The 20,260-nt window shown below is 33.1% G+C and overlaps 2 protein-coding genes and 1 long non-coding RNA gene across 4 annotated transcripts; 1 reads left to right on the top strand and 2 right to left on the bottom strand.

Moving 5' to 3' along the window:
* The first annotated feature begins 2,159 nt into the window (after positions 1-2,159).
* On the top strand, positions 2,160-3,333 carry LOC112328342 (uncharacterized). The gene is made up of 2 exons (XR_002983118.2): positions 2,160-2,300; positions 2,917-3,333. It is a non-coding gene; the product is annotated as an uncharacterized LOC112328342 (long non-coding RNA).
* Positions 3,334-4,205: 872 nt separating this feature from the next.
* Positions 4,206-5,962, bottom strand: LOC7483944 (probable carboxylesterase 6). Its single transcript, XM_002311414.4, has one exon. It carries the CDS (start codon positions 5,574-5,576, stop codon positions 4,527-4,529), a length of 1,050 nt encoding a protein of 349 aa, XP_002311450.2. The 5' UTR covers positions 5,577-5,962; the 3' UTR covers positions 4,206-4,526.
* A 6,025-nt stretch (positions 5,963-11,987) lies between these two features.
* On the bottom strand, positions 11,988-17,179 carry LOC7483943 (transcription factor TGA2.2). 2 transcript variants are annotated; one of them, XM_002311413.4, is made up of 11 exons: positions 16,800-17,145; positions 16,521-16,627; positions 16,307-16,383; positions 15,992-16,189; positions 15,255-15,332; positions 15,103-15,162; positions 14,552-14,629; positions 14,376-14,433; positions 13,050-13,321; positions 12,702-12,947; positions 11,988-12,591 (listed from the first exon to the last, which is right to left on the bottom strand). In XM_002311413.4, the coding sequence occupies exons 1-11, from the start codon at positions 16,826-16,828 to the stop codon at positions 12,445-12,447; spliced, it is 1,350 nt and encodes a 449-aa protein (XP_002311449.2). In that variant the 5' UTR covers positions 16,829-17,145; the 3' UTR covers positions 11,988-12,444. The 2 variants fall into 2 exon arrangements, with proteins under 2 accessions (XP_002311449.2, XP_024462464.1); XM_024606696.2 differs by having other exon boundaries at positions 12,475-12,618; positions 16,800-17,179.
* Positions 17,180-20,260: the final 3,081 nt, after the last annotated feature.

Genomic DNA, 20,260 nt, shown 5'->3' with positions numbered 1-20,260 from the left:
TCAAGTGAGTTCAACTTCATGGTCTCTTTATGTTCCTTAAACTTGTTCTTTTTATGTATGAAATCAGCTGTTTCTGCTGTCGCCAAAGCAACCAAGGAAATTGTTGGCAGTTTGGCACTGCTGCTGGCTTGTTGGGGTGGATATATTGCAAGTTGGAAAAAGAAACGAAAAGTCTTCGGCTTTTTATATGATCCGTATTGATCAAGAAATGCACACCCTTTGGCTCCCATGAACTGAATTATGAGTGTCCTGAATCAACTGAATTGAAGGAATCAGTTTCAGTAAAAAAAATGCAAGTTTTCATTTGGTAGAAACAAAAACCTGTTTTTTTTCTTGAACTTCCAATAGAAAAGTGAGAGCATGAATTTGTTTTCACTGGAATTATTTACTTTCTGTGATAGTAAAATTAATGTCATTGTTTTTATCCATGGACTGAATGGTAAATCATGTAGATTATTGGCAATTTGTAGTGCGTGCGGATATGTCGCGTTAAATTTAGAAACCCGAGTTAGAAATTGCACCCACCACCACGTGAAATTAAACTTTGTTTTGCTTGGCGTTTGAAAGTCAGTTGGTGAAGTATGGAGTCTTCCATTTCCCTTCTTAATTATAAAGGAAAAATTACCTTTGAAATTGCAGTGCTCTTGTCGAGAGTTGAAAAATTATAATTTATATTTTAAGTTAATACAAATTTTTTAATTGGATGAAAAGGCTGAACTATATAATATATCAAAAACTGAAACAAAAAAATCAGAAGTTTAATGACCATATGCAATTTCTTTCTTTTCAAATATCATTTTCTCTCTCTTTTCATAACAATCTGAACCCAAATCAAGAACAAAATCTAGTGTTTTTAATTGATTCTTCTCTTCTTGCCTGGTTGAAATCTCTCTCTTTTCTTGAAAAACAATTTGCTATGTTTTTTCAAAAGCCATGGAAAACCCCAAATTTCAAAAACAAATATATGATTCAATAATCAGACTTTATTAAAGAAAAATAAGTGTTGGTGTGGTAGAGACCAAAGTGCCACAAGAGAGTTCTAGCGTACACAATTGAAGAAGGTGAGGATGTGGGTTTATGGTTGGAGATAGTAGCTGCTGGTCATTTTGAACATAATTTCCCATCAATTAGTAAAGGATGACAAAAAGCTCATAGATCAGATAATTGTCCTGAACTACTTTACTTCATCTCTTGCCTAGGATCCCTGACCTTCTAAGAAGACTTTCTTACAAGCATTAAAATCATGTCATCATGTACTCCAAGGACATTCATCCTCGTCAGCCTCGAAGAAGAGTTAGTTTCATCTTCATTAAAGGGTCTTAATTAACCTCATCATCTCTAATTTGTAAAATACGTACAATTCCTATTTTTTACTAAATTGTTTTAGAAACTTATACAAATGCATTTATCAATTAAACATATGGATTTTTTTAATTGTATGTTTACTTTTTCTCTAGATTTCTAGAAAGTAAGAGAAATTCTAAAAATTTAACTCAATTTCTTTATTATTTAAAAGCAAGCCAAACGAAATCCAATTTTCTATTTTGAAAACATGTTTTTCTAATCTTTTATGAAGGTAATGTTAAAGTAAATAAGAGGTGGAAACTAGAAAAAATAATATTTTCTAAAGTAAACATAACCTTAATCTTTTGGTTGTTTATAATATTATATTTGGTTGTGTATGATACTTTTAATAAACCCTTATATAAATGCTCGACAAGCCATAAATGTTTTTTATATATATAAAATGCAGGAATGAGATATTTAATTTTTGAAATTCATAAGAACTAATTAATTAATGTCATTAAATTACAATGACACAATTATAATTAACTATACGCTTGATTGTAACTATACTAGACTGAGGAATGATAATCTCGGTATGCTAAAACTGACTAAAAACAAATCCAGACCATTAAAAGAAAAAAAAAAGGTGTTGAAAATGGTAGCACAAACAGATTTGTTACAAGTTCGATGGAAACTATTTGTGATGGGAAAGCTGCTACGTAATACAAAAATACTAGTCAGCAGATGTGGGGGTTGAGGCATTGTTTCGTCGACCGGTGGCTCGCCCCCAATTGAAAACTTCAACTACCATAGACACCAACAAACGTTATAGGTAATTCGTGTCTCAGCTGGCCATTTTTTCCTATAAATAGAACCTACAAATTTGACAAGAAATCATGAGCTTCTTACAATTCCATCTTAACCCTTAGGAAGTTCATCTTGTACATTGTCTTATGGAAATAGCCAAACTCGAAGAAGATGATAAAGGAACCAGCCTGCACTCTATGAATGAGGTACGTACTTATACTCCATGAAAATTTCGATTTTTGTAGCAGTTACCCATATAGCTAGGGCAACTCATGAAGAAATATGAGTATTAATTTTAAACAAAGCCAAATAATTACATACCCCGATACATTGTTGTTGTTGTTACTGTTGTTTTATAACTGATAAACCAAAAAAAAAAAGCATAGTATATATATACCCGTAATTAAGTCGAATGATATATATATAGTTATGTTCTTGCCGATGATTTTGTTTTAATTAGCTTTTGATCACTATGGTTTGTAAGGCTGCTTAGTGATAAATTAGGTCAATTGCTTAAAAATCACCGAGTCGGTGAAAGTTTTGATCACGAATAATAATATTCACTCTCTTATTTCGTTTTCTGTTATGCAGCACGTCCAGTTCTACTTGATTAATACTGGCAGAACTGATACATAACATGCATGCACAAGAAAATGAGAAATACTGCGCTAAGCACTATATCTGGAACAACCTTTTCCAATGTATCAAAATATATAAAACGACAACGTTTTAATTAATTCATCTTCCACCTCAACTTCACTTGTACGTAACGGTGTGCATGGATCATATATATTCTTACGAATGCCGTCTATATATTTGCAGGAAAGAACCAAATAGGTTCCTTTGGAATCTTCATTTGAGCAAGATTTATAACTCTATTATTTTACTGAGGAACGCCATGGTCGAGCACTGAAAAGAAGCCTCGACCTCGAAACTTCATGGGAGGCTGTGTCGTGAGTTGGATTCCTTTATTAACTACAAGTTGATTGATTGTGTTTCTCTATCGTCCATTCAAGAAGAAGAAGAAGAAGAAAAAGGGACAATTTGGTTACTGCTTTACTTCAATTTCCTAACTTTGTCACAAAACTGCCTTGAGGATAAAATGTTGAGCTGCTAGGCAGCAGGTGAGTAAGTAGCTTAGGGCTGAAACCTGAAAACGCTACAATCTTGCAATGTACGTACTCTGTATAAATAGCTAGTGTGCTAAGCAATATCAATAAAGAGATCTTCTTCCACATATATCTGCTACACTCGAGTAATTGCTGGCAACATTGCATCTATCCAGGGATGCACCTCAGCAGTTAAAAATTGAATTTTTACTTGGAGTTCTCAACCACTAATTTTTAGTGGAACTTAAGAATTAGAAAGGGACATATATATATTATATACATTTCATCCTTCTATTCTTGACATTTTCTTAATTCTTGTTTGAATTGATTGGGTCCCTTTACTGAAAAGCATTAATGAGGTCCTTCTATCAATATGGTTCCATCGAGTTTTCTATTAAGTATATATGGACACAGGTGATATATATATAATTTTACACTCAGAATCTTTAAAATAAGAAATTAATATCAACGGAAAAAATGAAAAATATTAGAAAAAAATAAATTATACATTTTTGAGAATTTATAAAAAAATTGAAAACAAATATTAGATTTAAAAGTGGAAAAATAAAAAATAAAAAATAAAAGCCTTTAGAAAAAAAGGAGTGTATTTTAAATATATAATGGGCCGAGGAGTTAATAAAGGCAGGCCCATATCATATTGACTGCCGAACTTTGATTATGCGTTCAATGGACTTGAGTGGCCACTTGATGCAACCTCTCCAACTCAGGCCTCGTTCTTTACTCTTACCGATGAACTTTTTCTCTTTGGTTTTCATATTTAGATTTTAGATTTATTTATTTATTTATAGATTTGGAGTGGCCACTTCCCTAAGATTTTCTAATCGTAAATTAAAAGTGTAACCAGACATTTATTTAGCTCATAACCTTCTTTTCCATTTTTCACTCTACGTCACTCATTTGAAAATACAGTACAGAGTTTTTTTAAAATAAATTTCCACTTAAAATAAATTTTTATTTTTAACATCAACCTATTAAAAATCATTAAAACACATTAAAAAAATCAATTTAATAACTTTTCAAATCAAACCATCTATAAATAATAATAATAAAAAAAAGAAACACAGCTTCTTTTCCATCTCATGGTCTGTTCCATTTTTGCCCAAATACAATGTGCCATCATCCCTAAGATTTCTTTCCTTTTCCTCTCTCCTTCGTTGACCAACATGTGTAGCAGATGGGTTATACGTGAATATCTATTTGCAGCACTAAAAGCATTGAATTTTGCATCATATAAAATTGAGAATTGATTTCCTTGGTTACCTAAATAAAATTCTGAGTATATATAGTTCTTGAGAGAGGAGATCATATTCCACTAATGAAGTCCTTGATTTGTGACATCATTTCCAATGTTCGAGTTCGTGAGAGCTGGGACTTGCTTAGAATCTGAAATGCGTGCCCTACCCCTTTATGAACGACATGCTCCACCATTTTACCAGCTCTATCCAAAGAAGCAACAAACTCCAAGCTCCTGTCTTTCAAGATATCCATCTCTGATATGCACACCATTATTGGAAATCTCAACAAATCCTCCAATTCCACGTCTAACCCCTTGGCTAGAGGGTTGCACCATGGATGGTCCCGGTTAGATCCACAAGGCAAAGCTAATCGCCAATATGTATCAGAGGCTGCCAAGCTAAGCGCCGAGCGAGGTGATTGTACGAGGTATTTTTCTGAATTAGTGCGTGCCTCTCCTCCGAAAAATGGCTGTATCAAGACAATGCCTCTGAGACTTAATGGCTTCATGGCTGCAGCGGCTTGTCCTGCATTAAAGGAACCAGGTCTCGTGATGATGTTATAGGCTATGTTGGCGCCAGCACTATCTCCAGCTAGAAAGATGTTAGAGAAATTGCACTGACTAGTCCACCAATTATCAGCACCAACACTTAGAGCTTGCTGTTTTAACCACATCAGAGCCTTTATTCCATCATCATAAGCTGCTGGGAGAGGACTTTCAGGCGCTAAACGATAATTAACCGACATGATTATGGAACTGGTCTCAGCAGCTAGCCTTGCTAGGAAGTCATGGTAGCAACTCCAAGCAGCTGAGCCTACACAGAACCCACCTCCATGGAAATATACAAGTAAAGGCAGCTTACCATGGCACTTTATTGAGACATAAAAACGTGCCCAAATGTTTGTGAACTTGTCAATGACTACGTCCCGTGAGGTCACACCGAGCTCGTGAGGTAAATCACTTGTGACACACGGAACAATCTTTGGTCTCTCCACATGCTCATCTTCGTACACTTTGATTAGCCCATCAATTTCCTCGGTCACTGCTCCATGTTGGTGACAATCTTTATCGATTTGCAGGCTTAAATTTAAACCATCTTTAACATTTCTGGTTCCCATGGGAGGTGAGAAATCAAAATGAAGAGCAAAAGCCCAACGAATTTCAGTGGTTATACTAGTGCTCTGTCCCTGGCACTTCCTTGTGTGTGTGTGTATATATATATAGGAGGCAAAAAAGACAAGGGCTGAGTTATCCCGTTATTTCTAGGCAAGTGGGCAATTGGAACTGGACACGTTCTTCACGGGATCCAGGTACGGGGTTGGTTGGGGACTGTGCTCTAAGGTTCCTCGTTCTCAAGTTAAGATTGAGCTCCTCATCTTAATTAATAAGTTTGATTACGTTAATCACAATATCATGTTGTCTTGCACCTTCGTATCAGTGATTTGGTGTGTATGGAAGAATAAGAAAATGCCATTTCATGCTGTGATATTACAATATTTATATTTATATTTTATTTGTTCGAGGGAAATTGGTTTTTTTATAGAAAGTAGATTGACAAAAAATATATATTTTTCAATATTTGATATATATATATATATATATATAAAAGTTAGAAAACACTTTCTTAACTTAGCTATGCCATGAAAAGTAATATGGAAAATTACTTATTAATATTTTAATTTTTTTCAAGTTTATCAAATATATAGAGTTATTTGACCACTTACAATAAAAATAATAATATATAAAAAGTATAATGGTGAAAAAAATTATTATATCGTATATTTTATATATAGTTTATTTTATAAAATATAACAATACATATAATATAAATATTTTAAATATAATATTATTGACATATAGCATTGTTAAGTATTTTTTAAGTAATTAAATAATGAAAAATGAGTTGAAAATTATTTTCTGGTCTTATGACGTATAAAAAAAATAAAATAAGTTGAAAATGATATATTTTGAGTTATTAACTTTTTGAAAATAGTAAAATATTTATTTTTATCAAACATTTTTTAGTTTTTGGAGAACATTAAAAATATTTTTTCATAGTATCCTAATTTTATAACTCAATTTATATGATTTAAAATATATGATTATTGTATAATATAACATGTCTTAATTGAAAGTTTAATGCCTTAATTAAGAATTTAAGAATTATAATATTATACACAAGCCCTTATAAGAAGGCCTGATGAATATTTTCTTTTCATCATGATTATATTTGAATTTTGTACATATTTTTGTTATTTTAGATACGGTTGGTTATAAAAATATATGACCGGAGTTAAATAATATTTAAGCAATTATAAATAATTGATATGAGAAGACCATCAAACTAACTTTTTTTGTCTGGTACACGTGTGACGAGAACTATTTATAACAACAATGTCAACGGTCAGAATTTATAGTTCAAGTTTAAATATGTTATTGTATAAAACATGTGTTATATAACACTATGGCCCATAAATTCTGACCCTTGACTTTGTGTCAAATTTAAATATGAACTATAAATTCTGACCGTTGACATTGTTGTAACAAATAGTTCTCGTCACACGTGTACCAGACAAAATGTGATTTTAAACCAGAGGTGACCTAAAAATCAGCGTGTATTTATCATGGTAAGCCAAATAGAATAGTGGATGGATATTTGGCTATGCAAACATTTTCACAAGGTTAGCACTTCGAAAGATCCCCTGGTGCGTGGCATGACATTGTTGACGTTTTGAGAAACAAGGGCATACTGGATGTGTAGTGTCATGACCATCCGTAATCTACGGGGAACGCGGTACAAACCGTGTTTTTAAAAAATTGAATTTTTTTTTATTAAAATTTAATATGTTTTGTATGTTTTGGATCGTTTTGATATGCTGATGTCAAAAATAATTTTTAAAAAATAAAAAAAATCATTGGAATGCATTTTGGCGCGAAAAGTTATTTGAAAAGCAACCGCAACCACACTGCCAAGCAGTATAATCCAACAGGGTTAGATAAAATTTTCAAGAAAGCAACTAATAAAAAAGTATTAGAAAAATAACACAATTTAAAAATAATTGTTGTTGAAAATAGTAATTGAACATGATCACTGTTGAGAACAACAAAAGCATATCTCTCTAGATTTAATTAATATTATAAAAAATCAATCTAAAATTTTATGAAAATTCAATGGCAAAGAAAAAAATGGGTTACCAAGAACACAGTAGAGCTTCATTTTTTTACATACCTAGTTTCATTGGAAAAATCTCAACGAGACGACTCTAACCATACATTAAAAGACCTCCAAACATGGTTGTAGTTTGTTAGGAATTTTGTTCAAGATTAATTTAGGATTGCTTATGATCTCATTTGGTGTTTTTTCAATGTGTAGTTAGAATCGTTTTATCGATATCATTCTAACAGTATTGAATGTGTAAAAAATGGAGTCCCGAGATGTTCCTAGTGACCTATTTTTTCTTTTGTTTTTTTTTAATTCCCTTATTTTTCTCTCATGTCATATCACATTATCTTCTCTTTCTTTCTTAGTCATTAGATCTTGAATTACATCTTTTGATTATTGGGTATTCGTAAAATTTTGGGTTGACTTTTGTTTAGATTAATTAATTTGCAAAAAGAACATGTCTTGAAACATGTCTAAACAACCGCTATTTGAAATTGCGGTTGTGTATAAAAATAATGTTCTTAAATGCATTTGTGTTTGAATTATGTTATTTTTCAAATACTTTTTAGATCTACAATGCATTGCCACTCTAAATTAAGATATTGGGTTGGAATTGTCAGTCAATTCATCAACTTTCGAACAACATCTTAGATATGTCGATTATGTTATTGTCGAAGTTCTACTCATAGCGACTTGGTGGAATTGAGAGAAGTTGTAGGTGTTATTGTAGGTCAATCCATTGGAGATTTGGGTACTCAAATAACATTATGTTATTTTTTAAAAAATCCCCAAGTTGTAATGGAACATAATTATCAGACACGATCGACAGGTTGACTCGACTATGGGTTAACCTGGGGTCCTAGCCGGGTATGAAGAAGATGAAAACTGAGATTACAGTTGGCCTGTGGAGACTCGCGTGACTTGCTGCAACTCATCATCAACCTGATATTTTTTTTAATAAATCAAAAATCAGTTTTCAAATACCTATTTGATTATAAACCAAACCAAGAAATTAATGTACAAACACGTAGCACCTAGCCTTACATATATTTTTTGGTGGGTGCTCCCCAAAACAAAGCATCTTAAATGGAGTAGTTTCATTTTAAGGGTAAATAATAAATTACTACGGAAGAAAAAAGGGAGGTGTTGCCTTGCGTGTACAAGGCAATCAGAAATTTTTCTCTTGTTCGGCCTAACATTATGCATGCAAACTTACTCTTTTTATTTTATTTTATTGGTTACTAGTTCATATCAAAATTCACTATATAAACACTATAAGAAAGTTTTATGTTTTTTTAACGTGGGATTGAAAACATATATATATATATATATATATATATATATATAAAATTGTGTTTTTTTAATGTAGGATAAAAAATTTTTTTATTTAAATACTCAACTTAAAATAAGAAGATAATATCTTTTCAATGAAGAATAAAAAATCTTTTTAAACTTTATTATTTATAATATATATAACTTATATTCACATGAATTATTTAATAACTTTTATATGTAAGATATTAATTTTTTTTTTTTTTTTTTATCTAAGTTAACTTGTGTAAGCTGAAATTCAGTCCTTTATCTGGTCCACTCGAAGCCGGTTATAATAACTATAAAGCGGAGTATTCTGGTTTTTCTCACCCACTTAAACCAAGAGTACGTGTCAGGTGTGGCCTTGGATGGAGAATGTCGACTATAAAGTTGCCTTTGAACCTAACTTTTTGAAAGAAGCCCTTCCCTCTTTTTAGGACGGCCACGGAACATGCTTTCATATTTCGGGTCCGTAACCATACTTATTTGGTCAAAGGCATTGGTTTGTCGATTTTTAAATCATTCACATTCAATGCATAATGCATAGGTTTGTCGATTTTTAAATCATTCACATTCAATGCATAATGCATAGGTTTGAGGGTAATATTGGACGAAAGCTTGGCACGTACAGGTGTAAACTGTTATTTATCAGCGCGTGTATTTGTTTTTTTTTTAATAAAAACGTATTTTTTTATATTAATAACATGTTTTTTTAATAAAAAGATAGAAAATTGTAAAATTTTTTAATCATTTGAAATTTGTTAAATAATATATTTCTTCAATATAAAATTTATTTTTTAATTGATACATTTTTTGTTTTAAGAAGAATATTTTTTAATGAATAGCTTTTCTAATAAAACATTATCATGATTTAAAAGCAAGTTTTAATAAAATCATGTAAAAAATATATTAAAACCATAAAGAAGAAATATTATTTTCATTAAATATTCATGAACACATTCTTAACTTTTTCTTTTTTGAATATTTGATATATAATAATTAAAAAAATAATTATCAATATTACCATAAAAACTTATAATATTATTTAAAAATCATGGCATAATTGAATAATAATTTAAATATTATTTTAACCGAGTGCATTTTTAAATCAAAATCTTAAAAAAAATTAACAAAATTAACAAAAAAGCTATAAAAAAAAAAATTTAACCGAATAAGACTAAGAGGTTAAGCTTGTGCACTTGATCCCATAGAAATAAGGTCATACCATGTGGGCCTTTAAATTTAGACTTGCACTTGATCCATAGAAATAAGTCATTTTTTTTTCACTTTTTATTAGGCTTGGTCTTTAACATTTTAATTGAAATCAATTCCTTGTTTAGTTTCATTTCAAAATTAATTTGAATTAAATTTTGAATTATTAATTTTTATATCAATCTATCAAATCATACAAGTTTGAAATTATGAATTTTTCAATAAATAACTTTATAAATATTTAATCAAGAACACGTGTTTTGGTGTGAACATATATAAAATAAATTTAACACAATAAAAACATTATAAATAGATATGGACGCCCATTTTTTATTCTAGTATTAGTAGAGTTAAAATTTGAGGTTATTATTTTTCGAACATAACATATGATATTGTCTATATTTACACCTAATAAAAACAATACAAATAAATACATAGACCAAGTATTACAGAATAGTGATCCAGTAAGATTATTGATATGTAAAATCACTAAAACCCTTTTAATTTACAATTAACCCAACCGTTAAAACTGGAGCATCCACGTCACCGAACTAGAGGTGGTGAATGTAGATTGTAAAATGACAACCCTCGCTTAAGACGATTAGGACGACAGACAACAGGATAAACAATTGAAAATCGACAGATTATTTCTAGCTATGAAATTGTGTTGTTTCTGTGTTTTTTTTAAAAAACAAAATTGAAAAAAAATTATTTTTTTATTTTAAATTATTTTTTTTAATATTTTCAAATTATTTTGATTGGCTAACATAAAAAATAAAATTTAAAAAATAAAAAAAATATTATTTTAAGATATTTTTAAAGAAAAAATACCTCAGTACTAAACCTTTGATTTTTTAACCTCTCATATAACAACACCACGCGTCTAAGAATCATGGTCTGAACATATGACTACTAAAGTACTACTAGCTGCCATGGTCAACAAGCCTTTCGATTTTTCAACCAAAAAAAAACAAGCCTTTTGATTCCTCTAATCGAGTTTACATATCCCCTGATCGCTTAAAAAACGTGCTGAGTGAATCCTAACATTCAATATTGGACCCCAGAGGCGTACACACTCATTCACATGGCCTGCACTAACAGGGGTGTTAAAAATACCGGCTAATATTTGTATCATCTATTAAATTAAAAGCAGATAATATAGATATTATCAATAATAAAAAATTAAATATCTAAAAATTAAATATCGCGGTTGAATAGTAAATAAAGATTTTTAAAACCCTGTCCAAACGGTATACCGTTACATGCCCTGTTATTTGTTTTGGCAATTGATTCTTCCATTCTAGATTTTGCTTTTGACGGCAGATGATGATGAAGAATTTTCCCCCATTCGAGGCTGATAATATTCGAAGCAAACAGGAGTCGAGCAGTTTAACCAGCAGCTTTCCAACAACATTGCATCCAGGAAGCTACTTCAACTGGTGGGAGAGGCAGAAAACTGATTCAGTTCCGCCTTGGCTGGAGAACTTGTGGAGAAATGCGAACGTAAATGGGGTGTTCATCCCTCAAATTGTGAAATCTAGAAGATACAAGCATGTTATGTCTTTTGCATGATATACTCTGAAGTCTAAACAGCCAAGTAGATGACCCTGTTTCAAAGTAATTCCTTTCTTCTCAACTGATGACTTTGTGTGGATTGAAAGAAGAATGAGCAACGGGAAGGGACAATTACACAAGCCAGTGGAGTACTGCAGATAGCTAAATTTGACTCTTTCAAAATCCTAAGCATACTATGGATAGCAGTTTTGTCGTGGACTGTTATGTCTGAAGAATCAATAGCTGTAACAGTCGGTTAACCATAAGAGATGAGCTTTGCCAACATACATGTGCAAACTGATAGAAAACTTGTGACAATGATGCCATATGAATTCCTAACATTACCCCAGCTTCGAGTGCATCACACCCAAAAGATGGATTTCTGGCTGCCAATTATACAACAGAGTCTTCTATCAGTAGCTATATTTTATCGCTACAATGGCAATTCGCAACATTAGGTGACAATTTTGTCCATCCATGGCTAGAAGGCTTGCCTAGTTACACAAGATAAATCTACTCACGACCACCCGACCTAATCAGTATTGTATGTACTTCTCAATACCGATACTTCTATATCATGCAGAGGACCTTCTACATCAGGAAAAAAAAAACAGAAAATTGTACTGGCTTGGCACAATGTGCAAAACGCTTTCTCAACTTCATAGTCCAAACATATCCGATGGGCACTCCTCGTTGGAAGTGACATATAGCACGCTTTTTACAGCACCATTGTGAACGGGTTTGTGTCAATCTCTGGGCCGTGCTAACCATAAAGAGCTGAGTGCCCGGAGACGTGAAGTGTAGTCACTGATAACAAGAAGGGCACGGGCAGCCTGACGAGTCGTCAAAATTCGATGCATTTGTTGCAAAGTTTGTTGTCTTAATAGGTCTGCCTAACAAAAATAACAAGGCATAACCACCTAAGTCAATATACAACGTTAGCAATGCCAAAGATTTTCAAGGGAAGGACAGGTATTCATAATTAGACTAGAAATTATATTACTTGGTGAAGGAAGTTCTCTAGTGTTGCGAGCTTCCCCATGGCAATTGCCATTTGGCCCATGTAATCAGCAACATTTCCAGAACCAGCAGGGCCCAGAGAGGTGGATGATAGTGTGTCTACAAGTGATTGTTGCAAAGCTTCCATTCCTTGAGACAAGGCATCTTCAGCTTGTTGGGATGATTGCTGCAGATTGCATATGCCCATCAACTGTTGATCTGTCAAGGGTTCAAGGTGGTTCCCGAGAATCTATATTACAATGATAAAGAAAATGCCATTAACTGAAACCATCAGCCATTTTCTTAGAAGAGGAAATAAAGTGCATGACCAAAACCATCAATGGTCATCTACCTTGAGAAGTTCAGAAGATTTAAATCCACCCAACCACATGAAGCATCTTTCTGCAGGTGTCTTCCACATGCCTGAAAGCATATGAAATACATCCGCTTTTGCACCAATGCTCTTCAGTCGGAATATTTCATCATAGTGTGCCATTACACCATCAACAAGAAGCCGTAACTCGTCATCACTCATATGAGAATTCATGGCTGATCTTAGGTCGTTGATCAGTCGATGATGTTCATCCAGCCAGCGTGAATAGTCCAAGTCAAACGCAAAGGCCTCTAAAGTATAATAAATCACATGAATCAAAACCATCAGGAGATTAACTTTTAGGTTATTAAGTTCTTTCAAAAGTTGTATTTAGTAGAATACAAAATAAAAGAAACAATACTATCAGCGTATTAAATTAAAATTTAGACCATAAGGATTTTCCATGTGTCGCATCTAATAGTCCACAAAATAATCTTCGATCGAATACTCCACTGAATACCAAGAAAGATTACCAAATTGTGTAGGTGACCAGAAAATGGTTAGGACAGTATAAAAAACATAAAGGCAGGCCATTCTACTGTTCACAATGATCATTAACAGTGCTTTTACTTAGACTTCTATCCCTTCTATCGAGCCTTCATCTACAGTCACTTTGCTGAGCATTTCACAAACCAAATAAAAGAAACAGTCGATGCCATGAAAGTTTGTCCTAGCAGCAATTTTCTGCCAGTTCTCTACAGATTGTCTTCCACAAACCTCTTAAACTGAGTCCAGGATTCTAGGATACAGAAATTCTGGAACTCAGATTGAAAACACTACTCCTAAACTTCACAAATCAAACCTTCATGGAAACTGGTCAAGGTTAACCAGAACTTTCTCATCAAGTTTCCAACCTCTCACCCATCTTTAATGCTTTGATCCTATATGACTCCATCACTTAGCTCTTCACCGGAAACAATCAAAGAGATCAAGGAGAAACAATGTGACATGCTTAGTTTACTGATGTCATCTTTTAAGGTAGGCATCACACCTTAGAATTTACTGCCGGAATGATGTCACTTGGTCCATAAAGTAACTTCTTCATAAGTAAAACGCAAAACTAACTTCAAACTACAAGATCCACGCATCCAATGTCGATCGACATGAAATACAGCTGTTTAGAATATCAATAGTGAATTGAAAATAATTTAATACTGATGCTTTATGCATACACGAAAATCTAATTGACTTGTAACTAACTTGTTAAACCATTTCACAATCTATTTAAAACTTTGGAGGAACAGACACTCAGCTGTGCTTAACACTAGGACCTGAATCTATTATGGCATATCCAAAATCCCTTACCATTTCCAGCTATTGAATGGCCATGATCCCCAGAAAATCCAGATGCAATAAAAAATCCCTGCGGAAAAATTTGCAAAACACAGAATGAAAGAAATTTAGTCTTCTATGCAATCAAGTAGAAAAGGCACACTTTCAAACATATTGCACTAGAGGATAAAAAAAAAAACTTCCTGTACCTGCTGGCGTGCTCGTTGAAGCTCTTGCTCTAGTTGTGTAAGCCTGAGTCGACTACTCTCGAGCTGCTGGACATATGCCTATCCAAAACCAAAACCTATAAATGATCCAAATATGTTTCATTCATCAACTTAAGACATCGAAATTGATATAGCAAGCCAACTAGATGGCAATGCTAATTAATTTCAGGCACAAAACTAGATGTCTCCAAATCCCAGGGTAAACTGTTGTTCATGGCAGAAGAAATATGGAAAACTTTTAACCGATCCACAACAAGATATAATTTAAGGGACACCTTAATCACAATATGGACAGGTAAGATGGCATGGATGAACAGCAAAATCTTTCTAATAAAAACGCTCTCACACAAGCTTTTTTGGGTGTCTGGTCATATATTCACGAGTTTCAACCATGTTTTCCTACAAGGGGGGAACTCAAAGGGGAATTGAAAGATAGAGAACTAAGAGTTGGGAAAACCAGATTCTTAAAATAGATTAAGAATCCCAATCATCCATGTGAAGAAACAATATAACATAACTAGCAAAGACATTACTTTCTTCCTAAGCCGACTTTTCCTTGCAGCCTCGCGGTTCTGAGCCAGCCTTCGAAGAGTCTGCAAGGAGTAAACAAAGAACTTGAAAACTTAACCATCAAAAATCAAACTAAACAGCAACACAATTACTAAAGCAACATCATGTCAAAAACCTTTTGGTCACCAGTTTTTCCCTTTGATTGATCCACAGATTCTACAACCACAACTGTACCATGCTGAACTCCATAAAGCTACATAATTATAACAAACCACAATCAGAAGCTGACATCTATCGAAAAGTCAGGTAGAATGTAATTACTAGTTACCAAATAATGTAGCTAGCCATGTCCAAATTGTTAACTGGGCATACCAAGTAACAATTTTAATGTTCAATGGAATAAACCACAAGAGGGGGCTCGATGGTAAAACTTGGGATCTTATATTCATGAGCTCTCAGCTTCAACACTCCTCAGCGCCCTCCTGTGGCCAACACAAGGGCAGAGGCCCGCTTCCCCAGCTATCTAGTTTAGGTTTAGAGCAATATCAACCAAAGGTGGTTGAGGTACGGACTGGTTACTTGTTTATCAAAGCAAAAGAAATATGTTTGATATGATTGGAAAGTTCAAGCATCATGAGTTAGTTAAACAGAATGTAAGTTAACCCTGCAGTAAAAATTAAAGTCACAATCACGAAGATCTAACTAAAGCATATTATTCTACAAAATCAAGCAAAAGTATAACACGAAATACGATGCAAGTACACAGTGTCCGATTCCTCAATTCCGAAGCAGACCCACCATTAAGCACCCACACAAAAAAGATTCCTATTGTAGCAAACCAAATAAAAAAAAACATATCATAACATTCAGAAAAAAAACAGAGCGTATTAACAGAGAAAGATGCACAAAAACCTGGTTTTTGTCATCAGCATCTACATCTGTTGAAGTGTCAGTCTGTTGGCTATTATCTGCCATCCCTGAGTCTCCCCAAGTCTCAATACTCTGCCAGTTTCCCAACGAGGAACCAAACCCTGTTCCCTTCTGGTACATGTATTGCCCTGTGTCCAAACACCCTGCTCCAGTAGTTGCTATCTCTACCGGCCCAATACTCTGAACAATTGTTGAAACAAAAACATAATACATCAGCAGCATTAGTCAATAAATACCAATAAGTCAGGTATTTAACAAAAGAAAGAGGCGGGTGAGGAAGGTGGAGATGTACTGTACCGTGTTCAAGGCAGTAGCATAAGGTAAGTTAGGGGACACAACAGTGACATTGCCTGATTTTAGACTGAACATGGAGCCTACGAAGTTGGTATGTTTTAAAAGAAAAAAAATCACTAGTTGTTAGAGAAGCTGAATTCTATATGGACAAAGAACACATGCTTTTATAATTAATATACCAAGACAGCAAGAGAAAGAAAGAGAAGGTAATGGATACTTGAGCTTAAATCAACAGCATCGTCGTGAGGAAAAACAGGAGCTGGTTGATGAAGCTCTCCAAGATCCGCAAAACGCGTCTGGTTTCTGCTATTAATATCTTCTCCTCTGTTTTTTTTCCCACCCAACATAAAAACAAACAGAAAAGGAGAAACAAAACAACAAATGCATAAATAAACATACGTATGATTATCTTTTACCACACAAATCATTCCTTAAAAACCCAGTAAGCAACAAAATACAAGAGCTGAAAATAAGGAGAGAAGAAGAAAGTGAGTACCGGGGAAGGAAGGAAGAGTGGCAGTACATTTCAGGGTGAGGAACAGAAGAACTAAGAGGAGCTGCTGCTTTGAAGCTTTGTATGTGTTGCTAACTTTTAATACTGCCACTCCAAATAAGTTTCTTTCCCTAATAAAGTACTGTGTAGCTATGAGAGTAAGAAAGCTAAAGCAACTACTAGGTAAGGATCATAAAAAGGGTACTGTAAGGTTCGACAATAGAGGGGGGGAAGAAGAAGGAAATGCTCAAGGAGAAAATCTTGTCGTGATCTTAATGAAGAGGACAGCGTATCAGTACGGCTCCTTTTCTTCTGAGTTTAGTAATAGAAAAAAAAAAGAAAAACTAGTATTATCATGCTTTTGATTGTTGCCTTCTGACTTAGGATTTTAGTTTCCCAACACTCCCACACATTTCTATACCTTTCTCACTCGCCTTCAATAGCACGTTCATATCACCGCCCCTAATGTGTTCGCGTAAGCATCATTTTAATTGAAAATGCTTTTCAAAATTTTGTGGTTTTGATCAAGGTATAATAAATTATGTTTCATATGGTCATCACGGTTTTAGCCTCGGACAAATGGTTGGAATTTAAATACTCGTACATTCCTTTAATTCTATAATGTAACCAACTTACTAAGGTTGGTAATCAAACAAAAATTCAAAAATTGTTTGGTTATAATATTTTAAAATGTTAATTAATATGAAATTATTTTTAATTTTATTTTGTAAAAAATAAAAAAAATGAGTTTTACTATAAAGCCCGTCTTTTAAATTTATACGCGTGGTAAAAGAAAAAGGATATTTAAGAGAAAACAAAATTGAATAATTGCTAAGAATGGTGATTTGTTATGTGTAAAAGACAAAGTACTTCGTAGGGCATCAAATTTGTTTGCATACTTAGGTAATTTTAGAGTTTTAAATAGAGGTGTTTAGGAGTTGATTGAAATTGAAAATATATTAAAATAATATTTTTATAAAATATATAAAAATAAAAACTAAAACTATTGCATTTTATTACGAGATTATTGTCATGCACGATAAGAAAGGCGCGTGGGACTACAGAGTCCACTCCCCAAGACAAAAAAACGCCCTTCTTTCTCTTACCTCAGTTGATTCTTTGTTTGTTTTTGTTTCCACAATCTTTCTCACTCTAGACTGTCTCTTGCAACTTGCTGATCTTTCTTGTTTGTTTCTCTCTCCACAGGATGTCGATGTCCGTTGTATCCTCTAGAGCTAATGCCAGGGCTCGATCCTCTCCCTCTCTCTAGATTAGAATCAGAGAAAACTTTTGCTAGGAAAGAGTGTCCTGCAACTCCAGAGATGATGTGATGGTGATGAGATGTGATGAAATGAAACCCTAAGAGAAAAACAAGAAACAGTAGTGATTCTTTCATGTCCCACTGTTTTTATTTATTTTTAAGTAGTTTTAAATAAATTCCTCGTACTTCTGATTGTTAGATTTTAATTATTGCGTTATTTTTCCCGGTGAGAATATATTCGAGTATCCAGGTTCGAACTCATGTATTCCCCCACACACACCCAAAAAAACAAAACAAAAAAACCCTTGTTTTTGGAATCTGAATGATAATTAATGTAGGAAGCATATCTATCTTAATATTAATTCTTTAATTGAATAAGTAAATTATGAGGAATTTCTCAGTTTAATATTCATGGATGATTTGGCCTGTTCTTGTTTCTGTATACTGAGACTAGAATATCTCTCAGGTCGTGGGAGATCTACCATTTCACTCCTTATTTCGATGGTTAACGAGAAATCACACGTCTCTTAATTATAACAATAGCAAGAACAAATCTTAATATAATATTCAGATTTGTAAGGGTCAGGAGGGTTCATTTAAAAGAGAGCTTTGCTTGAAAGAAACAACTTGGGTTTGATTGCAAAGAAGCTAAGCGGCTACAATGGGGATGTGAGCTTGCTTTTCCTTTAGGCCACCGTGTCGCAGGAGCTCTGGATTGCATTTATCGATAAAAAGGGCAAAAAATATTATGACGCATCTGATACGGCAATTCGTACATTTATAGTTGATGACGTGTCACTTTCCTTCTGGTTATCTCTGAGGTTTATGTGGGATTGGCTCCTTGTGTTTCTTCTGTCTCTAGCTTTGCTTATCCTGGCTCGATGATGTCACGTGAACTCTTTTGCAAGGGGGCCCCCCTCTTATCAGTTGATTTCTTAAAAATATATATTTGTTCTGGCTCTTGAAGTTCGAGGTTTGTAGAAAACGATTGCTCTTCTTCATTCGTCTTATAATTCGATCCAGGGAAGGCAAGAGGGAGCCTTGATCTGGTAATATTGATGTTCACGTGTTCGTCTTGTAATAGAAGTTTGTTGATGATTGTTTCATAACCTCAGAGGAGACCAGGCCCACAAGAGATTAACTGTCTTTTTTAAAATAAAATAAAATAAAATTTATAATGAATCAATGAGGTTTAAAATGGTTTTAAAATATTTATACCACGATTCTAAGGTATTTTAAGATGAAAATGGTGTACAGATTGGGTGTGGGGAGCCAAAACCAACACCTCTTGATTTTCCAACAGTAAAATGGAGAAATAAAATGGTGTCCGAAACGATCGCCTCTCTTTTTTTAATCACAAGAAAATGTGCGGGCCTGCCACACGTTTTGGCCCGACTTTCTTTCTATCATTTTTTTCTTTTTTTATATACCTTTTTTTTCTCTATTTTTTTTTATTTGTTCAAATTCCTGGTTATTTTAGAATCTCTCCGTATTAGGGATGATTATTTTCGATTCGGTTCGATTTTTATCAAAAAAAAGTAACCAAACTGAAAAAAAAAAATTTAAAAAAACTGAAACCGGATCAAACCGGTTTGGCTCGGTTTTAGCTCAGTTTTTTTCGGTTTGAATTTGGTTTTTTCGGTTATTTTTTTTCTGGTTTTCTCGATTTTCTCAGTTTTTTGATTTTTTTACTCACCCCTACTCCGTATAACCTCACTGAAAATTAATTATTATCTTCACATTTTTTTCCTTTTTGTCTATTTTACAAAAAATATTATTAGAAGTAATCATCATTGTCAAAAATCTCCTTGCAACCTTGAAAAAATAATGATTAATTATCAAATTTTTGAGACATAAGAAAGGTTTAATAATTAATCAATTTAAGATGCATGGTTTTCAAAAAAATTGACAACAGTAACACTCAAAGGGAATGATGTAACAAAAAAACCAGCACAGTTGATAGATTAGAATTTAGAAGAAAAAAAAAAGGTCTGAATAAAAAGAAATTGGTGATTAATAATTTCCATCTTTTAGTTTATATTAATTCTTGATTGATTAAATCTCATTTAAGAATTTATCTTGGTTTTTAACATGTCTTAAAAATATGACTCCTCATTCTTTTAAAATGGCATAGACACACTAAATAATTCATCATTTGATCTCATCATATTTTTATGTAAATTAATAGTTAAATTTCAGATGA

Source organism: Populus trichocarpa, chromosome 8 (genome assembly GCF_000002775.5).
Source record: "Populus trichocarpa isolate Nisqually-1 chromosome 8, P.trichocarpa_v4.1, whole genome shotgun sequence".
Taxonomy (NCBI): Eukaryota; Viridiplantae; Streptophyta; class Magnoliopsida; order Malpighiales; family Salicaceae; genus Populus; species Populus trichocarpa.
Note: the sequence above shows the minus strand (reverse complement) of the source record. Positions and strands in the feature narration are given on the sequence as shown.